Below are 23,443 nucleotides of genomic sequence, written 5' to 3' on the forward strand. Positions count from 1 at the left end.
GGATGGATAGGATAGAGGTGGAGAGACTCTTCCCGCTCAAAAAAGACAGTAGGACTAGGGGGCACAGCCTCAAGATAAAGGGGAGGCGGTTTAGAACGGAGTTAAGGAGGAACTTCTTCACTCAAAGGGTGGTGAATCTCTGGAATTCTCTGCCCGTTGAAGTGGTGGAGGCTGCCTCGCTAAATATTTTTAAGAAGCGGGTTGATGGGTTCTTGATAAGAGAGGGGATTAAGGGTTATGGGGAGAGGGCGGGAAAGTGGAACTGAGCCACAACAGATCAGCCATGATCTTATTGAATGGCGGGGCAGGCTCGAAGGGCTAGATGGCCTACTCCTGCTCCTATTTCTTATGTTCACTCTTTACTATGTTCCAAATGTTAAATAATAAATTTGGAAATTATACTCCAGTGTTGCTGAAAAAAGACGCTATTAAAACTTTTCATCTTACATTCATTAGGACTGACAAAAGAATGCCAAGTTTCAGAGAATGATAATTTATGATGCATTAAAAAAAGGTATTTGGCTGGCTAGTCAGAAATTTGATTGATTAATTTGAATAAGCACCTCACATAAGCTCAGTAAAGACTATCACTCAAGAATTGATCTACAAGGGTGCAGAGGTGGCTGAAGGGCAGAAGGTGAAAAGACGTTCTTTGCATTGGATAGAATGGTACTCTATAGATATTGATTTTGGGACCTATTCTTGGGTTATTTTTAAATGATCTGGACCTCGGAACTGAGGGAGAGATTGTGGAAAAACTAGCTGGGAGGATAAATAACTAGTAGATGTAGATTAAAATAAAAATGTTTATTTTAGATGCATAGGGAAAAGCATTGCATCTTAAACTGCAAGATTTTTAAATTATGTGCAGATGCATCCAGCATTAGAGATAGCAATGCAAGTAAATAACGGCATTACAAAAACCAGAAACCTTGGTTTTGTAACTGAAGGTATGGAGTAGAAAACCCTAGAACTAAGGTTGATCTAGTCGAAAAACTTAAGCTACTATTGAGCATAGTGTATTAATTCACTTTTTTACATTGATTTTTTTTCAAATTGACCAGTAGTTTGAATTTAACTGTAAATAAAGAATCTATTTCAGAACCCAAGGATGCCCCACAGTACTCTATGACTAATGAGAAGTAGTTCTGAAGTGTTGTCACTTTCAGTGAAGGGAACACACCAAATCAGTTGGCCACAAACGGCATAACGACCCGGTCATTTGTTTTGAGCATTGACAGAGGAATAAATATTGGCCAAGACGTCTCCCCATCTTGAACAACACTGTCACATTCTTTACCTTGAGCAGTATTGTAGGATCCTTTACTTTGATCCGAGGGCGCATTGTAGCCTTAATTATAATCTCAGCTGAAAGACTGTACCTCCAACAATGAGGCACTTGTTGAGCATTGCAGCTTACTTTCTCAAGTGGTGCATGAACCCACAACCTTCAAACTCTTAGGCAGATGCCATCACCAAACCAAGGCTGATGCATTAACATGCAAAGTCCTGAATTTTTTTTGATACAAATGGCAAACTTAAGAGCCGTTCATAATAATGATATGAAAATGATGCTAACAGGTGCAATATAGAATTATCAGGGATGCACGGTGAATTACAATTGTGAAAAATATGTTGTAGATTCGGGTTTTGTTTCACCAGAGCTATGGATGTTAAAATGGTATCTATAGATGTCTTCAAAATTATGTTCTGATAGCATAAAAAAAATGTTTACCTTTTACACTCATCAGCAGGTAACTAATAAGAATGAATGTATGGCGCTATTAGGGAAAAAACCTACTGCATATAGAATTCTCTGTCTCAAACAATTAACTGTCCATAAATTATTTTTAAAGGGATTAGATAATATACAGAGAATTATTAAATTAGATGGAAAGTGATCAAGGTGGTATTGGACTTCTGTAGACGAAAATACATTGTGGACTTGGTACGCTGAATGGTTTTCTGTAATGCAGCAGCATTTGTATTTAATTTTTTTCATGTAGAGAAACAAGGTCTACACTTACGTTGGTTTTTTTTTTGTAACTTATTTGCTTCCTATGATAGATTAAACGACCATACTTCCATGTGAAGCCATTGGAAAAAGTACAGCTAAAAAACTGGAAAGATTATCTTGACTTTGAGATAGAAAATGGAACCCTTGAACGTGTGGTGGTTTTGTTTGAGAGGTGCCTTGTTGCTTGTGCCCTTTATGAAGACTTCTGGATAAAGGCAAGTAATTACTTTAAAACCTTAAGGTTTACATTTTCAAACTTAGTAGGTACAGGATAAAAACCTGAATCAACAGGTTTGGCTCATAATATTAGACTGTAATAAGGGTTAAAAATAATCTTCGAGTGGCCTGAAAGCTATCACTAGAGTTGGTGTTGGGTCTGAACATAAATGAAGTTTGATTTGATCTCAGCGTTTTTGGGTTCCCTCAAAGGCTAAGGTTGCCAAGGTGTTAAATATATTGTGTCATTGAGATTGCCATGTATTGCATCACTCTTTAAGCACTGATAAAATCTTGAAGTCATTCAAGTTACAATTTATATCGCGTTTGCCTCAAAAGTACAAAAGATTGTCTTCCTTTCTAAAACTTGACCTTAGCAATAAAATTACATCAACTGAATATCCAGTGCTATCGTTTACTTGTATCTTATTGTTCAAAAACATTTAATGTTCTATTCCAGATAGGCAGTTGAAGAATAGTACTGGAGCCAATCTTTATTTGGTGTTAGAGTCAAACATTATAAACATACTTCACCTAACTCAACCGCGTGCCTGTTTTCGTAATTTTCCCTCTTTCTCAAGTGAATGAATGTTTATGTATTTAAAATTACAGTATGCTAAATTCATGGAAGGCCATAGTAATGAAGGTGTGCGACATGTATATAGCAGAGCGTGTACAGTTCACCTCGCAAAGAAACCTATGGTACACTTACTTTGGGCAGCTTTTGAGGAACAGCAAGGTAAGCTCCTATTAATCATCTAAATCAATCTGAGTCTACTGCTTAATTACATTTGATATAAATCCTTGAGATGGGGGAGGGAGGTAATGCAGTGGTGGTGAGTTGATGTAGATTTGTGAAGTGGGGCTAACCATACTTGATGGCAGTTATCACTTCTTGGACACAATTGTGTATGAAATACTTATGTATGTTTTGACTTCATAATTTCTGTTTCAGGGAACATTAATGAAGCACGAAGAATCCTGAAAACCCTTGAAGGATCTGTACCTGGGTTAGCCATGGTCCGCTTAAGACGAGTGAGCCTCGAGCGCCGCCATGGAAATATAGATGAAGCAGAGTTTCTGCTACAAGATTCTATTAAAAACAGTAAAACACCCAGTGAAGCGTCTTTCTATGCAGTGAAGTTGGCTCGCCTTTTATTCAAAGTAGAGAAGAGCCTTCCTAGGGCTAGGAAGGTTTTAGTGGAAGCAATAGACTTTGATAAGGTATGGTGGAAATTATTTCAAATGCAAATGCCAGCATTAAAACAGTGATTTCTGGGAACCAAGTTTGTAAAGCAGAGAAGCACATTTCAGCTCTTGAGTTATTAAGGAGTAGCCTGTTCTACCATTTAACATTCTGTCATTATATTTTAACCATTCTATATTAAGATGGAATGGTAATGTTGATTTTAATGAACTTTTTAATTGTGAGCCAGAGTTGCTTTAGATCACATAGTCCATAAGCTTCTTTACCAAATCCATGTGAAAAATACTGATAAATAATTTCCATACAGAATCACTTTCAAAAGCAGCTGTGCATATTCAATTTCTCTTGCTGATTGAACTGTGCTTTGTATTCTATGAGGCTGCTCTTTCAATAGAGAAAGTAAGTGGTGACAAAAAATATGAAACTCTGCATGCAACGTTCTTTCTGAAAGTTAATACAATTAGTTCTGAACTGTTACATAATGGAACAATAGTAATTAATCCAGTGTTTTAAATTAATCAGTTGGAATATTCTCCTCCTTTATCAATTTCTGCTGTCCTGCCCTCCCCCAGATTAAAATTTCCTCATCTCCAGTTCAGGGAGGAAGATGATGTACATTTTAAACCCAGCAGGATTGGTCTTGGCCTTTTTGGATTGTTAAATACAGCATTGAATTGTTAGGAATATCAAATGCATTCACAGTTTTTAAACCCTATGGAACTTTAATATCATCCCAACCTGAAGTTGCATGCCTGATATTGAGGAAGCAGTTAATCTTTAACCAGTTCCGCAAGAAAATACTGTTGAACCTTTTTGGAATTGCTAACATTTTTCAGAAGTTTGTGTACTATATATAGTCTTGAGTTTTGTACTCGCTGCAGTTTCAATTTCCTTATTAACAAGTCACAAGATTACAACCGTCACATTTACATTTTTAAAATGTTGTAAATATGTTGTGCAACTTTAATAACTCTGAGAATGAGACGTTTTGTTTTTAATAGTAGTTTATAGTTCACAAAATTGATTCCTAAAGAGATTTGTACTGTGCAAAGTTTAGAATCTATTGGTGACTAGGTGAGGCAACATCTATTAAGTGCTGGTTAAAAATATTGTGTTTAGTAAAATACTTATGTGCAATATTTCTATATGAATCTGTCTTTTCATGAACAACTTTGTGGGCAATTAAAACCAAACTATTTTACCTGAACTTTCACTTTCATCATTACTGTGTATTTTCAGATTATCTTCTACAGTAATTTGACCCACTGGAACAGCTTTAATGGCTTTATTCTACTACCATATACCATGCTGTATACAGCTGGGTATGTTCTCTTACTCCCATCCTGTGACAAAAAAAAATTGTCACCAATTCAGGATATGTGTTTTCTAAAAAAATGCTGATTTTTATTTTCCCTCCCATTCTCCAGGCTGTCTAAGATGAGTGCAACTCCTCCAAGGAAGCCCAAGTGCACATTGTTGTCGAGACTGGGAATCTGACTTGGGAGCTCACCAATTAAATGTAGTCAGTTAGTTTCTATGAAATGAGTAAAATATTGCCATCTTTTTACTAGGTAGTATTATTGGGATTGTAAACATTTGAATGATGGTAGTGTTGATCTGTTTTGTGATTTTTTAGGAAAGCACCAAGCTATATCTGAATCTGTTGGAACTTGAATATAATTCTGATCTCAAGCTAAATGAGGAAAACATTCTGAATGCTTTTGACAAAGCAATAAGTAGCTCGATGCCAATAGAAACAAGGATAGCCTTCTCCCAGCGAAAAGTTGAATTTTTGGAGGACTTTGGCTCTGATGTGAAAAGGTGAACTTTATTTTGACAGCATGGGACTAATAATTATGCAAAAAAAGTTAAATAATTCCAGATTTGCTTGTTTGGTGAGAAATGGGTGGAAGCAGCAACGTTTACAGTTGACATTTACAAGCCAAAAATAATTGCAGCATCTGTGGAAAAAAAACAAAGTTAACATTTTGAGCCCAATGTGACTGACTCTTCAGTAGAAATTTGTCATTTTTGAAACATTTCTGGAATTTTGGGCCTCATTGTTGACATTGTCTTCAAACTGAATGTTTCTTATTTATAAATACAAGTGACTTTTTCATCCCCTTTTTCTGTTAATTAAGTAGAGCGACACTACATGGAATCTGCTGCATGTGTCTATGCACTATATAGGGAAACCTGGTTAAAATACACATTTATAGGATGACATACCAGTGTGTGCTGTTTGTGATTTAGAATTAAGATTTACCTTTTTAAAAATTGCTATTTTGCTTCAACATATTTCGTATTGTTGATTTATTTTGAAATTTGTATGGAACAGGTGTAGAACACTATTTTTTCCTATCAGTGCATTCAGTTCCAAACGTATACATTCAGGTTTGCAATAACCAAAATAAATCTGATTTCAGATTATTTAATCCAGTACAAAGCATGCTTCTGAAGAACAAGAATCAGGAATATTATGCAAACATGCCTTAAACACAGATTTCAGATGTCACTCGTGTTGAGTTGGGCTGCTCTTCCCCTTCAGTTTTAGATCAAGGGGTATTCTATATCAATTAGTGCAGAAAGAGTTATTGAATTAATTATCTAAGAAATCCATGATTATAATAACCTGGTAAGTTGTGATATTGAAATCAATAAATCTGCTTGTTTGTGGGATAACATTAGGCAAGGAATGACCATGAAAGTTGCTAGAATGTCATTAAAAACCCAACTAGGTTCACTAATGTGCTTTGGGAAAGAAAACCTGTTAGCCTGATTTTAAATCCAAGAATGTGACCCCAGTCCCACATTGTGCTAACTTTTGATGTCCTTGTAGTACATAGGAAAATGTAATAAATTGCATCTTTTTAAGATTCATTACAGGATGTGGGTGTCACTGACTAGTCCAGCATTTATTGCCTGCCCCTAATTGTCCTTCAGAAGGTGATGGTGTGCTGCCTTCTTGAACCACTGCAGTTTGTGCAGTGTAGAAAGAGACCACTCAGTGCATCAAGATTGCACTGACTCTCCTCCAAAAAAGCATCTTTTCCCAGGCTCTATCCCCATAACCCCATGCATTTACCTCTCGAATCCCAACCTATGCATCTTGAGACACTGAGGCGCAATTTAACATGACTAATCCACCTAACCTGTACAACTTTGGGAGGAAACCAGAGTACCTGGATGAAATCCACGCATATGCTAGGAGGACGTGCAAATTCCACACAGACAATGGTGCAGGTACACCCACAGTGTAGTTGGGGGTGTGGGGGTGGAATTCCAGAATTTTGATCCAGCGGCAGTGAATGGTGATAGATTTCCAAGCCAGGAAGGTGAGTAGCTTGGAGGGAAATCTCCTCCAGGTGGTGGCGTTCTCAGGTGCCTGCTACCCTTGTCCTTCTAGGTGGTAATGGTCATGAGTTTGGAAAGTGCTGCCTAAGAAACCTTGGTGAGATACTACACTGTCTCTTGTGGACAGTAGAATGTTTGTGGAAAGGATAGCAATCGAGCAGGCTGGAAAATCTCAGGAGGTCTGACAGCATCTGTAGGGAGAGAATAGAGCCAATGTTTCGATTCATGATGACCCTTTGTCAGAGCTCTGATGAAGGGTCACCCTGTCTCAACGTTGGCTCTATTCTGTCCCCACAAATGCTGTCAGACCTCCTAAGATTTTCCAGCATTTTTGTCTTTGTTTCCGATTCCAGCAGTCACAGTAGTTTGCTTTTACCAAGCAGGCTGATTTATCTTGAATCTTTTTTGGTTCATTTTTGAATTTTTGGTTTTAGATGGATCATGGTATAGATATCAGTATTGAGGAGAAATGGAAGAGATTCAAACTGTTTTGAAATCTAATTGATTGGAAGCAGTTGTTAGCATCTAAAGTTTAAATACTGTGCTCTGTTTCCAAATCCCAACAAAAGAATAGTGTATGTCATATTAAAATAATTCAAGCTATGTGAAGCTGGAGAATTTTGAATGTTTGTTTGGTAACCAGTAAAGTGTAATTTTTGGCACCCATGTTGATGTGTGCAATTTCACAATATGTTATGCAACCCAAGTTTATTTGCAGTAAATAATGAGTTGGGTTGTTGTCATATCAGCTGGGATGAAATGTGTGCATTTTGATATTTTGATGGCAAAAATAGTCTATCTAATGAGCATTAAATGTGGTTGCTGAAAGATGGAAAAACATTCTGAAGCCAACATTTAACTACCAAGCAACTAGTTTAATTAGTTCTTTCTGTCTTGGATGACTTTAATTCTTTTTAATAAAACAGCATTAACAGTAACATTTATCTTTGTTTTAAATGTATGAGCTCATGTAATAATTTGTTCAAAAATACATGGAAATATTTTCATAATCTTTGGAAGTTGCCATTAATTGTGTTCTATATCCTAGACTCATGGTGGCTTATGACGATCATCAAAAACTTTTGAAAGAGCAGGAGTCATCGAAAAGAAAGGCAGAAGATGGGCAAGTAGTTTGTTTAAGAGTTTCTACTGAAAGCTTTACATTTTACTACAAAAAAAAACAGATTCCCTACACCTAGTCCAGTACAGAGTAATCATTCCACATAACCATGCAGAAAAGATCAGTGAATATTCATGCAAATAGATCGAATTATCAACTATTGCAGTTGTTATAGTTGGAGCCTCCTTTCTTATGGATAAAGAATGGGGGATGTTAGAATAACTGAATAAAACGACAAGTACATGGGATGGATAGGATAGAGGTGGAGAGACTCTTCCCGCTCAAAAAAGACAGTAGGACTAGGGGGCACAGCCTCAAGATAAAGGGGAGGCGGTTTAGAACGGAGTTGAGGAGGAACTTCTTCACTCAAAGGGTGGTGAATCTCTGGAATTCTCTGCCCGTTGAAGTGGTGGAGGCTGCCTCGCTAAATATTTTTAAGAAGCAGGTTGATGGGTTCTTGATAAGAGAGGGGATTAAGGGTTATGGGGAGAGGGCGGGAAAGTGGAACTGAGCCACGACAGATCAGCCATGATCTTATTGAATGGCGGGGCAGGCTCGAAGGGCTAGATGGCCTACTCCTGCTCCTATTTCTTATGTTCTTATAGTGCACCACCTCCTCCACAGGATAACAGGATCAGAGCTACACATTATGTGGGGATCCCTTATGGGTTAATACGAACCAACCTAAGTAAACATCCCAAGACCTCCAAGCAATAAAAGGATAGCCGAGTAAAAAGGGGAACACCAGGATACTGCCATAGGTGCAAGACATATCTATGGCAGTGTACACACTCATACAGGAACTAGTAAGCCAAGGATTCGTACACCTTGTCATACAACAAATCTTCCTCCTCTCCACCATATCAGTGGCACTGATCAGGCTCCCCATCACTAGAATAGTGAAACTATTTTCCACCAAGGCAACCCGAACAGTAAGGAGAAGAATCATCAAGACAACCATACACAGGGTATCTCAGCAAGAGATACAACTTTTCTTCTGACAAGATAAAAGACTGTACCAGTGCCTATATCAGCACTCCACTTGGATAAAGAAAGGAAACCCCAAAGAAGAGCATCAGCATTTTCTAATAGATGCCAGATGTGGGGACCCTCCATGGGAGCCCAAACCTCAAGAAAGTGGACAGTTTGGAAGTCCCCAGATAAGACCACTTGGGGGAGGTGATTTACTCCAACCAGCATAATTTCCAACTGAAGAACATTGAACTGAAGCATCCAGACTTGCCCCACAGCAAAAGGATACTACATCCTCACTATAACCACAAGAAAGAGAGCCGTCCAGAAGAACCCAAAAGAGGACTTTTAAGGCAATCTACTTCCCTACCCAACATACCTTTGACTTGACCCAGATAAACACAACCACTACTGCCCTAATTTCAACGGCCAGCAAGCCAAGAATATTTGCATGACTCTTATACACATTGAGTAAAGCAAAGTAGCCATGCCTCTGGGCACCCCAGAGGTGCCATTTAGGTCCTGCCACCAATGAGATTCAACCTGTTTCCCCTCATCAGAGAACCCCAGTAAGGAACAATATGTCCACCATGCACTCAATGAACCAAATAATTAAGCAACTGCTGTCACAACCTGCACACCTAACTCAAAAAAGACCAACCTAACAGGACTAGATATGCAAGGATTTTTGGGGGGGGCGTTGGTGGTTTGCTCACTGCAACTACAACATATAGCCATCCTAACCATCTCTATATCAAACCGTCTGTCACCTGGCTGTGACGCTACTCATTTTGACTAAAAAAAAACTGAAGGGTAAAAATTGTACTCCATCAGTGTAAGTGCAAGGATTACATAAAAAAACATTTACACAGGTAAATAATGCCGCACAACTCAACCAACTTAGTGTGCTCCTCAATGGAAAGGAGACCTACAAACAATTAGACACCAATCTCCCTCGCTGTTTCATCAGAGCACACTGGTGAACGAATACCATCAAAAAGAAAGAAATAGACCATCCTAATTTTTGCAGGATAGCAAGTGACAAATGCTTCTGTGCTCATATATCTTAGCCTTGTCAGGATAAAAAGCAATATCTCAAAATTAGGAGTATAATCTCAAAATCAGGAGCATAATCACAAGGAGACCAAGTTCAAGATTAATGATGAACTGCAGGATATTATGAACATCCACGGCGCTTAAAGTCCAAAACTATGACGGGATCATCAAGCAACATTCAAGATCCATCCAGAATTTCACCAAAATACATGTCTGTCATATTGTCATCCCAAAGCCTAGGCCTGGCAGGCGGTAAAGACCCTATCCAGCTATCCCTAATCCTTCTTGACAAACACTGAGGACAAGATAACGTAAGACCAGTGGTCAGAGTCTTTGCCTGACCCCACGACTTGAAGACTGAATACAATGTTGCCCTATTCAACTTGAGACACCCCAGCCCTCAAATCGAGATTGTGAAAGCATGGCAGCCAGTTCTCAAATTCAGCCATGAATTTATCTACAACTCCCCTTGAGAGACTAAGCGCGTAGATAGGCCTCCAGTTCCATCTACCCGAATCAACATACCATGCAGCAGGATTTCCAAGAACTGAAGGTGAACCCTCACTGAGGAAACTGCCCTTTCAATTGACAGGATTCTCTTTGCTTCATACGTTCTCTTTAGGATATTCACAGTCCATCAATATGAACACTGATTATCTGTGCCGAGGAGCTGAGATCATTGTCTGCAACTTTACTCATAATGGTGGCCATCATCTGGATGCCAGCTGCATCACCGAAACAAAGGGCAACTAACTGGTGCAACTGCTACTGCGAGCTGGGCACACCCAAGCTATCTCTGACTGTCCTGATCAAAAATTTTCATGACTTAACTTTGGATCTCTTTGCCAAAATTAAGCCAGGTCTTCCAGGAACCTGGTACAGAATATTCAAATCAGGATTGAATAATTATGGATTGTGCATCAGGATAGAAAAATGGATTAAAAGATGAGCCTCTCCCACCCCTGCGTCACTTAATCCCAAGTAATGAATGAATATAGAAATAGCAATGGATCAATTTACTTTGGTAAAATGTTTTCCTTCATTGTAAATTATTTATTTCCTTAATGAGTTCATCCTTTGTATCCCATTGCAAAATTGCAAGATTGTATGTCCAACTAGTCCATACATAAAACAACTGTTTCATCTGCTGCTGTCAAAGTAACAGGATACCAGTTCACACTTGAAGTTCCTTATATATGGTATTAGTAAACAGAATCAGACCATTCCAGAAAGAAATGCAAGGCTACATTAATGTGTTGGCTCACAGAACATAATAACAAATCAAAACAGGAAATGATGGAAAAGCTCAGTTCTGGCAGCATCTGTACAGTGAGAACTGGAGTTGATATTTCACATCCAGTATGACTTATTTGAAATAGTAGCAGGATTAAGTCATTCAACCGTTCAAGCCAGTTTCTGCCATTCGGTTGGGCCATAGCTAACCCACATCTTAAAAGCATTTGCTGATCTTGTTCCACCAGAAATAGCATTAGCAGAAGGGCAAAAGTGATCCAATTTTTGATATCAGGGAATTGGGACATATAGGGAATGGGCAGGGAAGTGGGGTTGAGATGAAAAAATGGCAGTAATATGATTGAACAATGCAGCAGGCTCAGAGCTGAAAAGTCTACCCCCCATTTTCTTATGTATTTGTTTGCAATGCTGACAAAAGACCAGACAGAAGAAAATTTATTTAAATTGATCTGTGCATTAACTATAAATTTATCTTACGGTATTTTGTCCTGTGCATTCTGGTGGGCGGATGCTGAAGAACAAATGGCTTTCTTTTTAATATTTTCAATATGAAATGGGAATAATAAGTTTCCATTTCACCTCCCATTGAGGCACCTCAATTATTTTTGTAGAAACCTCCTCCACGCAAAAATGGGTCATAGAGCAACGTTTTGAAAAATATTTTAAAGGACAGGAAATAAGTTGGGAAGTACAGGACTCAATTTGTAATACTATTAAGCTGGTAATGGCTGAATAGGCAGCAGGCCTGGTCAGAACCACACTAAACAAGGAAATGAAGCCAAAACACCAAGTTGTGACATAAACACAACAGCTGGGGCCTCAGCTATTTACCATTTATATAGATGATCTGGAGGAGGGAACCAAGTGTATGGTGTCGAAATTTGCTGATGACACCAAGATTGGTAGAACGGCAAATTGCGCGGAGGGTGTGGAGAATCTGCAGAAGGATCTAGATAGGCTGGGCGAATGGGCCAGGAAATGGCAAATGGAATTTAATGTTGGCAAGTGCGAGGTGGTCCACTTTGGTAGGAATAATGGTAGGAAGGACTATTACTTACGTGGAGAAAAACTGCAGCTGGCGACGGTGCAGAGGGACCTTGGGGTCCTTGTGCATGAGTCACAAAAACCCAGCCTGCAGGTGCAGCAGGTGGTCAGGAAGGCTGATGGGATGCTGGCCTTCATTGCGAGGGGGATAGAATATAAAAGTAGGGAGGTCTTGCTGCAGCTGTATAGGGCATTGGTGAGGCCGCAGCTGGAGTACTGTGTGCAGTTTTGGTTGCCGTACTTACGCAAGGATATTTTGGCCTTGGAGGGAGTGCAGAGGAGGTTTACTAGGCTGATACTGGAGTTGAGGGGGTTGAGCTATGAGGAGAGACTGAATAAACTAGGCTTGTACTCGTTAGAGTTTAGAAGAATGAGGGGAGATCTCATTGAGACATATAAGATGATGAATGGGATGGATAGGATAGAGGTGGAGAGACTCTTCCTGCTCAGAAAGGACAGTAGGACTAGGGGGCACAGCCTCAAGATAAAGGGGGGGCGGTTTAGAACAGAGTTGAGGAGGAACTCCTTCATTCAAAGGGTGGTGAATCTCTGGAATTCTCTGCCTGTTGAGGTGGTGGAGGCTGCCTCGCTAAATATTTTTAAGACGTGCGTTGATGGGTTTTTGATGAGCGAGGGAATTAAGTGTTATGGGGAGAGGGCGGGAATGTGGAACTGAGCCACGACAGATCAGCCATGATCTTATTGAATGGCGGGGCAGGCTCGAAGGGCTAGATGGTCTATTCCTGCTCCTATTTCTTATGAAAACAAGAACAAATTTTGGCCCTAGAGTTATTAACATTAGGAAATTGTGAACGAGGTAAGATCTAGTGGGGCATCCACAATGATGTTAGTAGCGCATGGAGCTGCTGCGGTTAGTGACAATCCATGGGATGACTATAAAAGTCAAAGACTTGGTAGGAAATGAGTTGGATGGGGTTTTAGGGCAATTCAGGATGTGGAGAGTGATTTTTTTTTTAGACATGCAGTTGGATTGCTATAACCATAAAGCAGTGAGCACCTTAAGATCCCAAAGGTATACGTGGAAATGAAGCCACCATAACTAGCCAACCAGGAAGTGTGTGTTCATTGCCATGCTGAAGGCCATCATTGTTTTTGCGGTATTGTGGTAGGGGATGCTGGCAAAGAGAGCCATGAGACAGAACTGAGACCCTTGGACAAGTTTTGTTACATTTTGTCTGAATTAAAGGCAGCTGCAGATTTGAAACAGTGTTCTAACTTTGGCATTCGTTCTGATATTATGTCTGTAATTCTATTTTATTACTATGGACATTCTTCCTTGTAACCTTTGAATGAGGAGTAATTCGAATTTAATTTTTTAAAAATTTTCTGTGACCTAATATGGTTTTCCATAAAGTCTTCCCTTTAAAAATAAATTGTTTTGGAATTAAGTGCTTATAATATATATGTATGTCTAAATATCTCAGGTCAGAAGAACCAGAGGGGAAAAAGCAAAGGAGTGATGTGACATTAACATCCGCCCAGCTGATGAGTGGGGATTTGCAGGCTAATCAGTCTGCATATAACTACAATGCTTGGTATCAGGTGGGTAGTTTCTGCTCAAGTTATAGATTATCATCATTATTGAATTTCCTTATCCAGTTATGTATTTCATTAACATGTATCTGATGCTGTGTTTTTAGAAAAAGTCTCCATTTGGAAATATTGACTTGGATTTAAGTTGTGCATCTGTGCAAATGCCATTGTACGTTCAGTCTACTTAGCTGGCCAAGACTGAAGGACAACACAGGACAGCATTTCTGTATAATGCAGTCAGCCATACAGATCAAGAAGTTTTTTTTGATCTGTGATGAATTATCTGATCTCAAATGGGTTAGTCATGGAATGATTAAGGCCCCAAAGTTGCCTTGAGGATTTTTCTGGGTTGAGAAGATAAATTGGGGTTTCCATTCCCAATTAGTATTCTGTCTAGAAAATGCACATATATATAAAACATCACTGTAACCATGACAACAGTGTGTGCTAGCTGCACGATGCACTGCAGCATCTCACCGCTGCCATCAAGAAGAATAAGATCAGTAGGTGCGTGGAACACCATAACCTCAAGTTCCCCTCCAAGGTACAAACCATCCAGATTTTGAGATGTATTGTCATCCCTTCATCATCACTAGGTCAAAGTCCAGGAGCTCCCTAACAAACAGCATTTTGGGAGTACCTTTGCATGGACTGCAGCTGTTCAAGCTGGCAATTGACCATGCTCTTTGGGCAATTAGGAGTGGACAAATGCCACTTTCCTGCCAACAACCCACATCTTGAGAATTAATTTTTGAAAGTTATTGTCTTAATGTTGCTAAGTATTGTTACAATATTTTTCACTTTTTTGTGCTATGTTATTGTACACCCATCAATTCTTTTTACATTAAGTGGTGTTGAGAACATCTTTGGACTGAACATCAATGAATTAGATGGGGATTTTTCAACTCTGATCTGGTGCAAATCCAGTCTCTATGCCAGGTTGGAATTCTTATTTGCTGGCTCCAGGAGTGTTTAGACAAAATTAGCTTTGGCAACCTACCCAATATCTTATTGCACATAGGTCTGCACAAAATTCATTGGTGCTCAGGCCACAGACTCGTCTAGGAAAGGGTGAAATATCACATTTGGGCAATAAGGGGTACTCCTAACATTGGAGCTGCAGCATGGACAAAGTAGATGGAGCTTTTCTTTACACGTGACTGCTGTACTTGAACCTAAAGTTTAAATGTTGACACCGAAAGCCCAAAAAGGTATGATTGGCAAGATAAACATTTTAAAGTTTTTTTCTTTAAATAAAAGTTTGTTTAAAAACCCCTCAATCATATATTTGACCAGTTTTTGTTGTCTTCTCCAACAGTACAATTATCCAACAGCATGGAGCTATGGGCAGTATTACCCACCACCACCTACCTAACTTGCTGGAATTGCTTGTGGGACTGAAGTGTTTCTTTTTCGTTTAAAAGTAAAAAATGGAAAATATTACGTTTTAATGGACATGCTATCTAAGAGTCTGGAATTTTTTTGAGGAATAAAATTGGGGAAAAGTTGTTAACTGCAAAATATTTGATGTCAGACATGATTTGTATTCAAAAGCTATTTTGTGAATTATACCCCTTTTCAATATGATTTTTAAAAATTTCTCTTCAAACATGATTTGTTAATAGGAAAATAAATTTTAAAACACTGCAGAGCACCAGTGATATATTTTCTTAACCGGCAATTACATGCAATTGTAGAATTTTGAAAAAAATGCTGAGATCCACTAAATCAAGTTTAAAACTACAATTAGTACATTTTGTAATTGAGAGATTAACTTCAAAGAAATATATGCTTTTCTTGTATGTAATTGAACAATGACTACACACCTGGGAGTTCTGATTTTAGATACCTAACAGCCAGTAATGCCTCCTGCTATGTGAAATAGAACTGATGTATCCAGCAATTCCTCAACACATTTGAACAATGGGATCTTAATCCACGCCTGATTACTTTACACTGAAACTGTGTTGCCACATGTTGCTTGTCCATTCAACACTAAATGTAGAAATTTCCTCATGTCAAACACACTTGCTGTAATTTTGCAAATTATTTTATTAAACAAAGGATTGCCACCAGTTACATCTGTTACCAAGCACGTTTAAATAGGTACTGTGTACGTACTCTTTAAAGGCTACTATATTTTTTGAGCATTTTTTTTCCAAACTGAAACCAAACATAAAATTCCACGCATTCAAAACAAAATGAAGTATTAAGAGCAGTAAGAGGATACCAGTTCAGGATGGTGAGTGAAAAGATCAAGACCAACGTTTGGATTGTTTTTTTAATTAAACAGAGACTGATCAGATCAAAAGGGTTGCCAAGAACAGACTTGAGGGGAGAGATGATCGGACTGGTATTCTGGAACAATATGATTCAAATGAGCATTGGGATTTTCTTTTTTGATTTTACCAAGCTTAGTTATTTGATTTATTAGACTTGTTCTGTGTTCCTATTGACCATCTATAAGATTTCCATCACCAATCCAATCATACAGTTGTAAAGGGAAAAAGTATAATGTTAAAACGATGACTTTTCAAAATAAAACTGGTCATCTGAAATTAGGTCACATTAGCACTTAAGAGTCGATCCCCAATGAGCTCAATGGATTCTACGCCTGTTTTGAGCAAGACGTCAGCAAAAGCATACCCTCCATCCTGGAAGCCTCAGACGAACGTGTATCTGAGGACCCTATTGCAGATGTCAGAGCAGCCTTCACAAAGGTCGACCCACGGAAAGCGACTGGCCCGAATGAGGTACATCCATTGTACATTCAGATTGGGGTACATACATTCCACGTACTCCCCTGCATTGGAGATCTCTACTGCCTTCTGAAGGTACACAAGGCAAACACCTGGCCGTCCCATTGTATCGGACAATGGGTCACTGTGAGAACCTCTCCAGCTATGTGAAGGGCATCCTGAAACCCATTGTACAAAGAATCCCCAGCTTTTGTTGCAACAGTATGGACTTCCTACAGAAACTCAGCACAGATGGAGCAGTTGAACTAGGAGCACTCCTCATCACAATGGATGTCTCGACACTCTACATCAGCATCCCCCACGAAGGATGGCATTGCTGCAACTACCTCAGTGCTCAACGCCAACAACTGCTAGTCTCCAGATGCAATTTTACAACTCATCCGCTTCATCCTGGACCACAACATCTTCACCTTCTACAGCCAGTTCTTCATCCAGACACATGGAACAGCCATGGGGACCAAATTTGCTCTTCAATATGTCAACATCTTCGTGCACAGTTTGAACTAGACCTCTTCACCATACAGGACCGCCAACCTATGCTATACACTAGATACATCGATGACATTTTCTTCCTTTGGACTCATGGTGAACAATCACTGAACCAACTATATGATGACATCAGTAAGTTCCATCTCACCGTCAGACTCACCATGGACTACTCTTAGGAATCGGTTGCATTCTTGGACACGCATCCCCATCAAGGATGGTCAGCTCAGCACTTCGCTGTACCGCAAGCCCACAGATAACCTCATGATGCTCCACTTCTCCAGCTTTCACCATAAACATGTTAAAGGAGCCATCCCCTATGGACAAGCCCTCTGTACACAGAAGAAGTGCTCAGATGAGAAGGATTGCAACAGACACCTCCAGACGATGAAAGATGCCCTTGTAAGAGCAGGATATGGTGTTCAACTCATCGACAGTTCCAACATGCCACAGCAAAAAACCGCGCTGACCTCCTCAGAAGACAAACACGGGACACAGCGGACAGAATACCCTTCATCGTCCAGTACTTCCCCAGAGCAGAGAAGCTATGACATCTTCTCTGGAGCGTTCAACATATATTGAAGACAAACATCTTACCAAGGCCATCCCCACACCGCACTTCTTGTCTTCAAACAACTGCACAACCTCAAACAGACCATGGTCCACAGTAATCCACCTAACAGAACAGTAACCAAGACACCACACGACCCTGCCACAGCAACCTCTGCAAGACGTGCCGGATCATTAACATGGATACCATCATCTCACGTGAGAATACCATCTGCCAGGTACATGGTACATACTCTTGCAACTCAGCCAATGTTGTCTATCTGATATACTGCAGGAAGGGAGGTCCTGAGGCATGCTACGCTGGGGAGACCATGAGACGTTATAACAAAGGGTGAATGAACACTGCTCAACAGTCACCAGGCAGGAGTGTTCTCTTCCTGTTGGAGAACACTTCACTTCAGTAGTCATGGGCATTTGGCTTCTGATCTTCGGGTAAGCGTTCTCCAAGGTGGCCTTCACAATACACGAGAACGCAGAGTTGCTGAGCAGAGACTGATTGCCGAGTTCCACATATGAGGACAGCCTCAACCAGGATCTTGGGTTCATGTCACACTATGTGTAACCCCCATGACTTGCCTGGACTTGCAAAATCTCTAAGTGTCCTGGCTGGAGACAATACATATCTCTCTAACCTGTGCTTAACCTTCCACTCATTGTCTGTATCTTTTAAGACTTGATTTCCTGTAAAGACTCGCATTCCAACAATTACTTTTGTAAATTGAGTGTGTCTTTATATGCTGTGCTTGTGAACAGAACTCCCACGTACCTGATGAAGGAGCAGTGCTCTGAAAGCTAGTGACTTTTGCTACTGAATAAACCTGTTGGATTTTAACGTGGTGTTATGAGATCTCTTACGGGATGGGGTATCCAGACAAGCACTCTGATCCTGCGCAGACCAGTTGGCAGACATTCACAGACATCCTCAACCTCTGTTTACAGCAATCAGAGGTCCCTATTTGCTTCAAGAAGATGACTGTAGGCCCAGTACCAAAGAAAAGCCAGGCAGCGTGCCTTAATGACTTGTACAGTGTCTCCACCATCCATCATTATGAAGTGCTTTGAAAAGTTAGTCATGGCATGAATCAATTACGACTTCCCGGATTGCTTGGATCCACTACAATTTGCCTACTGCCGCAACAGGTCCACAACAGCTGCCGTCTCCCTGGCCCTGCACTCAACCCTGGAACACCTTTTTCACAAGATACCTACGTCAGACTCCTATTGACTATAGTTTAGCTTTTAACACCATTATTCCTATGAAACTCAGCTCCAAAATTTGTGGGCTGGGGCTCAGCTCCTCCCTCTGCAACTGGATCCTGAACCTCCTAACCAATATACTGCAATCCATCAATTGGTAGTAAGGATAGACAACAATACCTCCTCCACGATCATCATCCTCCACACCGGTGCACCACAAGACTGTATCCTCAGACCCTTACTTTACTCCTTATACACTTACGAGTGTGGGCAAATTCCCCTCCAGCTTGATTTTCAAGTTTGCTGATGACACCACCATAGTGGGTCAGTTCTCAAACAATGATGAGATGGCTTGCAGGAAACAGAGAATCTGGTGAATTGGTGCAACAACAATAATCTCTCCCTCAATGTCAACAATATGAAGAAGATACTAAATGACTGCAGGAAGTATAATGAAGGACATGACCCTGTCTACATTAATGGGGACGAAGTAGAAATAGTCTCGAAGTTCACATTTTTAGGTGTCCAGATCACCAACAACCTATTCTGGTCTCCATGCCCACCAACACCTCCACTTTCTCCAAAGACTACAGAAATTTAGCATGTCTGCCATGACTCTCATCAACTTTTATAAATTCAGCATAGAAAGCATTCTTTCTGGTTGTATGACAGCTTGGTACATCTCCTGATCTGTCCAAGACCACAATAAACTACAAAGGATTGTGAATTAAGGCCTATCCATCATTTAAACTGGCCTCCTACCCATTGACACTGTCTACACTTCACGCTGCCTCAAAAGCAGTCAACGTCATCAAGGACTCTCACACCTTGGACATACACTCTTCCACCTTCTACCATCAGGAGAAAGTCTGAGATCACATTACAAACCGACTTAAGAACAGCTTCTTCCCTGCTGCTATCAGACTTTTGAATAAACCTACCTTGCATTTTGATCTTTCTCTACACCCTAGCATTGACTGTAACACTACATTCTGCACACGCTCCTTCTCTATGTACAGTATGCTTTGTATAGCATACGAGGAGCAATACTTTTCACTGCATATTTATACATGTGACAATAAATCAAACCACCTGTGATCCTGTTCTGATTCATATCAAAACAAGAGTTCATGAACCCTTTCACAATTACTCTTTATTTGTTTCATTAAGTTAGGAAAAACCATCAACTTGACTATTTGGAATATGGCTGATGGAAGAATATTTCAAAGTTAAAATTTACGAATGTACAGATTAGGGCCAGGAATAGGTCCTACAGTGTAGGTCCAGAAATGTCATGATATGGTTCTTTTAAAAAAGGAAACGGGGTCCTAAAGACAGAATATAGGGGGCCAGGAAGTAAGCTGAAAAGTATGACCTCAAATATAGCAATCTCAGGATTACTACCTGTGTCATGTGCTAGTCAGAATAGAAACAGCAGGATACATAAGAAGAATATGTGGCTGAAAAGATGGTGCGAGGGGGAATGTTTCAGATTCCTAGAGCATTGAGACCGATTCTGGGGGAAGTGGGACCTATACAAACTAGACTGGTTACAAGGACTAATGTCCTTGGGGGCAGAGGGGGGGCTGGGTACTTGATAGAATGGTTGGGGAGGATTTAAACTAGTTTGGCAGGGATTTGGGAACCTATGCAAGTATTCAGAGCAGGGAGAATTAAGAACAAGAGGAAAAGACAATAAGGAGAATAAGAAATGTGATAGAGAAATCAAGGGCCAAAGTCAGATAAGGACTGAGTTTTTAAAATAAGTAGGAAAGGGGAAAGGAATGTTAAAAGTGCCCACCTTACCGTTTCATACATGAATGCTTGGAGCATTCTAAACGAAATGGATGAATTTGTTGCATAGATTAGATGTAATGGGGTATGGTTTAGTTGGCATTATGGACACCTAGCTTCAAGGTGACCAAGGATGGAAACTAAACATTGAGGGCTATTCAGTTTTTAGGAAGGCAGACAAAGAAAAACAAGGATTATACCCCCATGTTAATCAAGAATCTTATCTAGGCCTGCAATAAAATTATTCAAAGATTCTGCTTCCACTGTAGGTTGAGAAAAAGTATTCCAAAGACTCACAACCCTTTGAAAGAAGATTTCTCCTCATAGAACTATAGAACACTACATCTCAGTCTTAAATGAGTGACCCCTTTTTTAAACATGGACCCTTAGATTCTCCCACAAGAGAAAACATCCTCTCCAAATCAATCTTGTCAAGATCTTATGTTTAAAACAAGTCACCTCTTAATTAAAATACAGCAAATAGAAGACTAGCCTTTCCTCAAGGCAGCCTGTCCATTCCAGTCTATTAAACAACTTCTGAATTGCTAACATATGTATATCTTTCCTTTAATAGAATACTGTGCACAGTAGTCCAGATGTGGTTTCACCAATTCTGTGTACAACTGAAGCATAACCTTCCTACTTTTGTAATCAATTGCCCTTACAATAAATGATATTCTTTTCTAGCTTTTAGTGATAAATGCAAGATGCCCAAATTCTTCTGCAATCTTATTATTTAGATTTTTCTTTATTCTTCCTGCCAAAATAGACTTTCCCATTTGCCCACATTATACTGCATTTGTCAGACTTTTTTGCCCACTCACTTAACCTACGTCCTTTTGTCGCCTCCTTGTTTCCTCTTCACAATTTACTTTCCCTTGTGTCATCAGCAAATTTAGCAACCATACCTTCAGTCCCTTTCATCCAAACCATTCTTACATAAGAAATAGGAGCAGGAGTAGACCATCTAGCCCTTCGAGCCTGCCCCACCATTCAATAAGATCATGGCTGATCTGAAGTGGCTCAGTTCCACTTTCCCGCTTTCTCCCCATATCCCTTAATCCCCTTGCCTACCAAAAACCTATCTACCCGCGTCTTAAATATATTTAGCGAGGTAGCCTCCACCACTTCAACGGGCAGAGAATTCCAGAGATTCACCACCCTTTGAGTGAAGAAGTTCCTCCTCAACTCTGTTCTAAACTGCACCCCCCCCCCCCCCCCCCCGAGGCTGTGCCCTCTAGTCCTGCTGTCCTTTCTAGCGGGAAGAACCTCTCCACCTCTACCCTATCCATCCCTTTCATCATCTTATACGTCTCAATAAGATCCCCCCCTCATCCTTCTAAACTCTAAAGAGTACAAGCCCAGTCTATTCAGCCTCTCTACATAGCTCAACCCCCTCAACTCTGGTATCAGCCTAGTGAACCTCCTCTGCACTCCCTCCAAGGCCAAAATATCCTTGCGCAAGTGCAGCGACCAAAACTGCACACACTACTCCAGCTGTGGCCTCACCAGTGCCCTGTACAGTTGCAGCAAGACCTCCCTACTTTTATATTCAATCCCCCTCGCTATGAAGGCCAGCATCCCATTAGCCTTCCTGACCACCTGCTGCACCTGTAGGCTGGGTTTTTGCGACTCATGCACAAGGACCCCCAGGTCCCTCTGCACCGTAGCATGCTGCAGCTTTTCGCCCTGTAAGTAGTAGTCCTTCCTACTATTATTCCTGCCAAAGTGGATAACCTCACACTTGCCAACATTGTATTCCATCTGCCAGGTCCTCGCCCATTCGCTCAGCCTATCTAGATCCCTCTGCAGACTTTCTACACCGTCCGCACAATTTGCCGTTCCACTTATCTTTGTGTCATCAGCAAATTTCGACACCTTACACTCGGCTCCCTCCTCCAGATCATCTATATAAATGGTAAATAGCTGAGGCCCCAGCACCAATCCCTGGGGCACTCCACTAGTCACCAACCACCAATCCGAATAGCACCCATTGACACCCACTCTCTGCCTCCTATTTGACAGCCAATCCCCTATCCATGCTAACACCTTACCCCCAACTCCATGCCCCCTAACCTTCTGTAACAACCTTTTATGCGGCACCTTATCAAACGCCTTCTGAAAATCAAGAAACACCACATCCACCGGTTCCCCTCCATCCACCACGCTAGACACATCCTCATAGAATTCCAATAAATTCGTCAGACACAACTTCCCCTTAATGAATCCGTGCTGCGTCTGCTCTATCAAACAATTCTTCTCAAGGTGCCTCGCTATTTCCTCTTTGATGACGGATTCAAGCATTTTTCCTACAACAGACATTAAACTAACTGGCCTATAATTCCCTGCCTTTTGCCTGCTACCCTTTTTAAACAGCGGCGTAACATTAGCCGTTTTCCAATCTTCCAGCAGTTCCCTGGAATCCAGCGAGGTTTGGAAAATAATCACTAAGGCACCCACTATCACCTCCGCCATTTCCTTCAGAACCCTGGGATGCATTCCATCCGGTCCTGGGGACTTGTCCACCATCAGTCCCACTAGTCTGTCGAGCACTACCTCTCTAGTAACAATAATCTCATTCAGGCCCTCAACTCCTACCATCTTTCCATTGTTAACACCCGGCAAACTATTCGCATCGTCCTCCGTGAAGACCGAAGCAAAAAACTTATTCAAGGCCTCAGCCATTTCCTCATCCCCCAGCACTAAATCCCCCCTCTCATCCTCTAAGGGTCCAACATTCACCCTAGCCAGCCTCCTCCTCTTTATATATTTATAAAAACTCTTACTATCCTTTTTTATATTTAGCGCTAGCCTAGATTCATAGTCTATCCTTCCTTTCTTTA

At 40.5% G+C, this 23,443-nt stretch overlaps 1 protein-coding gene across 8 annotated transcripts in view; it reads left to right on the forward strand.

The window, feature by feature from the left end:
• prpf39 (PRP39 pre-mRNA processing factor 39 homolog (yeast)) overlaps nucleotides 1–15,873 on the forward strand; it is a 42,628-nt gene extending 26,755 nt beyond the window's left edge. Inside the window, exons 8-15 of one of the 8 annotated variants that reach the window (XR_013888546.1) lie at nucleotides 2,068–2,232; nucleotides 2,846–2,972; nucleotides 3,189–3,457; nucleotides 5,077–5,261; nucleotides 7,843–7,917; nucleotides 13,686–13,803; nucleotides 14,816–15,005; nucleotides 15,113–15,873. Coding sequence is in view for 6 of the 8 variants with exons in the window: in XM_080202456.1 (XP_080058582.1) it covers nucleotides 2,068–2,232; nucleotides 2,846–2,972; nucleotides 3,189–3,457; nucleotides 5,077–5,261; nucleotides 7,843–7,917; nucleotides 13,686–13,803; nucleotides 15,113–15,169 (996 nt within the window). In the remaining 2 variants the exon portion in view is untranslated. Of the gene's footprint in view, nucleotides 1–2,067; nucleotides 2,233–2,845; nucleotides 2,973–3,188; nucleotides 3,458–4,679; nucleotides 5,262–7,842; nucleotides 7,918–13,685; nucleotides 13,804–14,815; nucleotides 15,006–15,112 lie in introns of those variants that run through there. The other 7 variants (XM_080202456.1, XM_080202459.1, XM_080202460.1 and 4 more) reach the window with 7 other exon arrangements.
• Nucleotides 15,874–23,443: the final 7,570 nt, after the last annotated feature.

Source organism: Carcharhinus amblyrhynchos, chromosome 14, assembly GCF_965287045.1.
Source record: "Carcharhinus amblyrhynchos chromosome 14, sCarAmb.v2.hapA, whole genome shotgun sequence".
Taxonomy (NCBI): domain Eukaryota; kingdom Metazoa; phylum Chordata; class Chondrichthyes; order Carcharhiniformes; family Carcharhinidae; genus Carcharhinus; species Carcharhinus amblyrhynchos.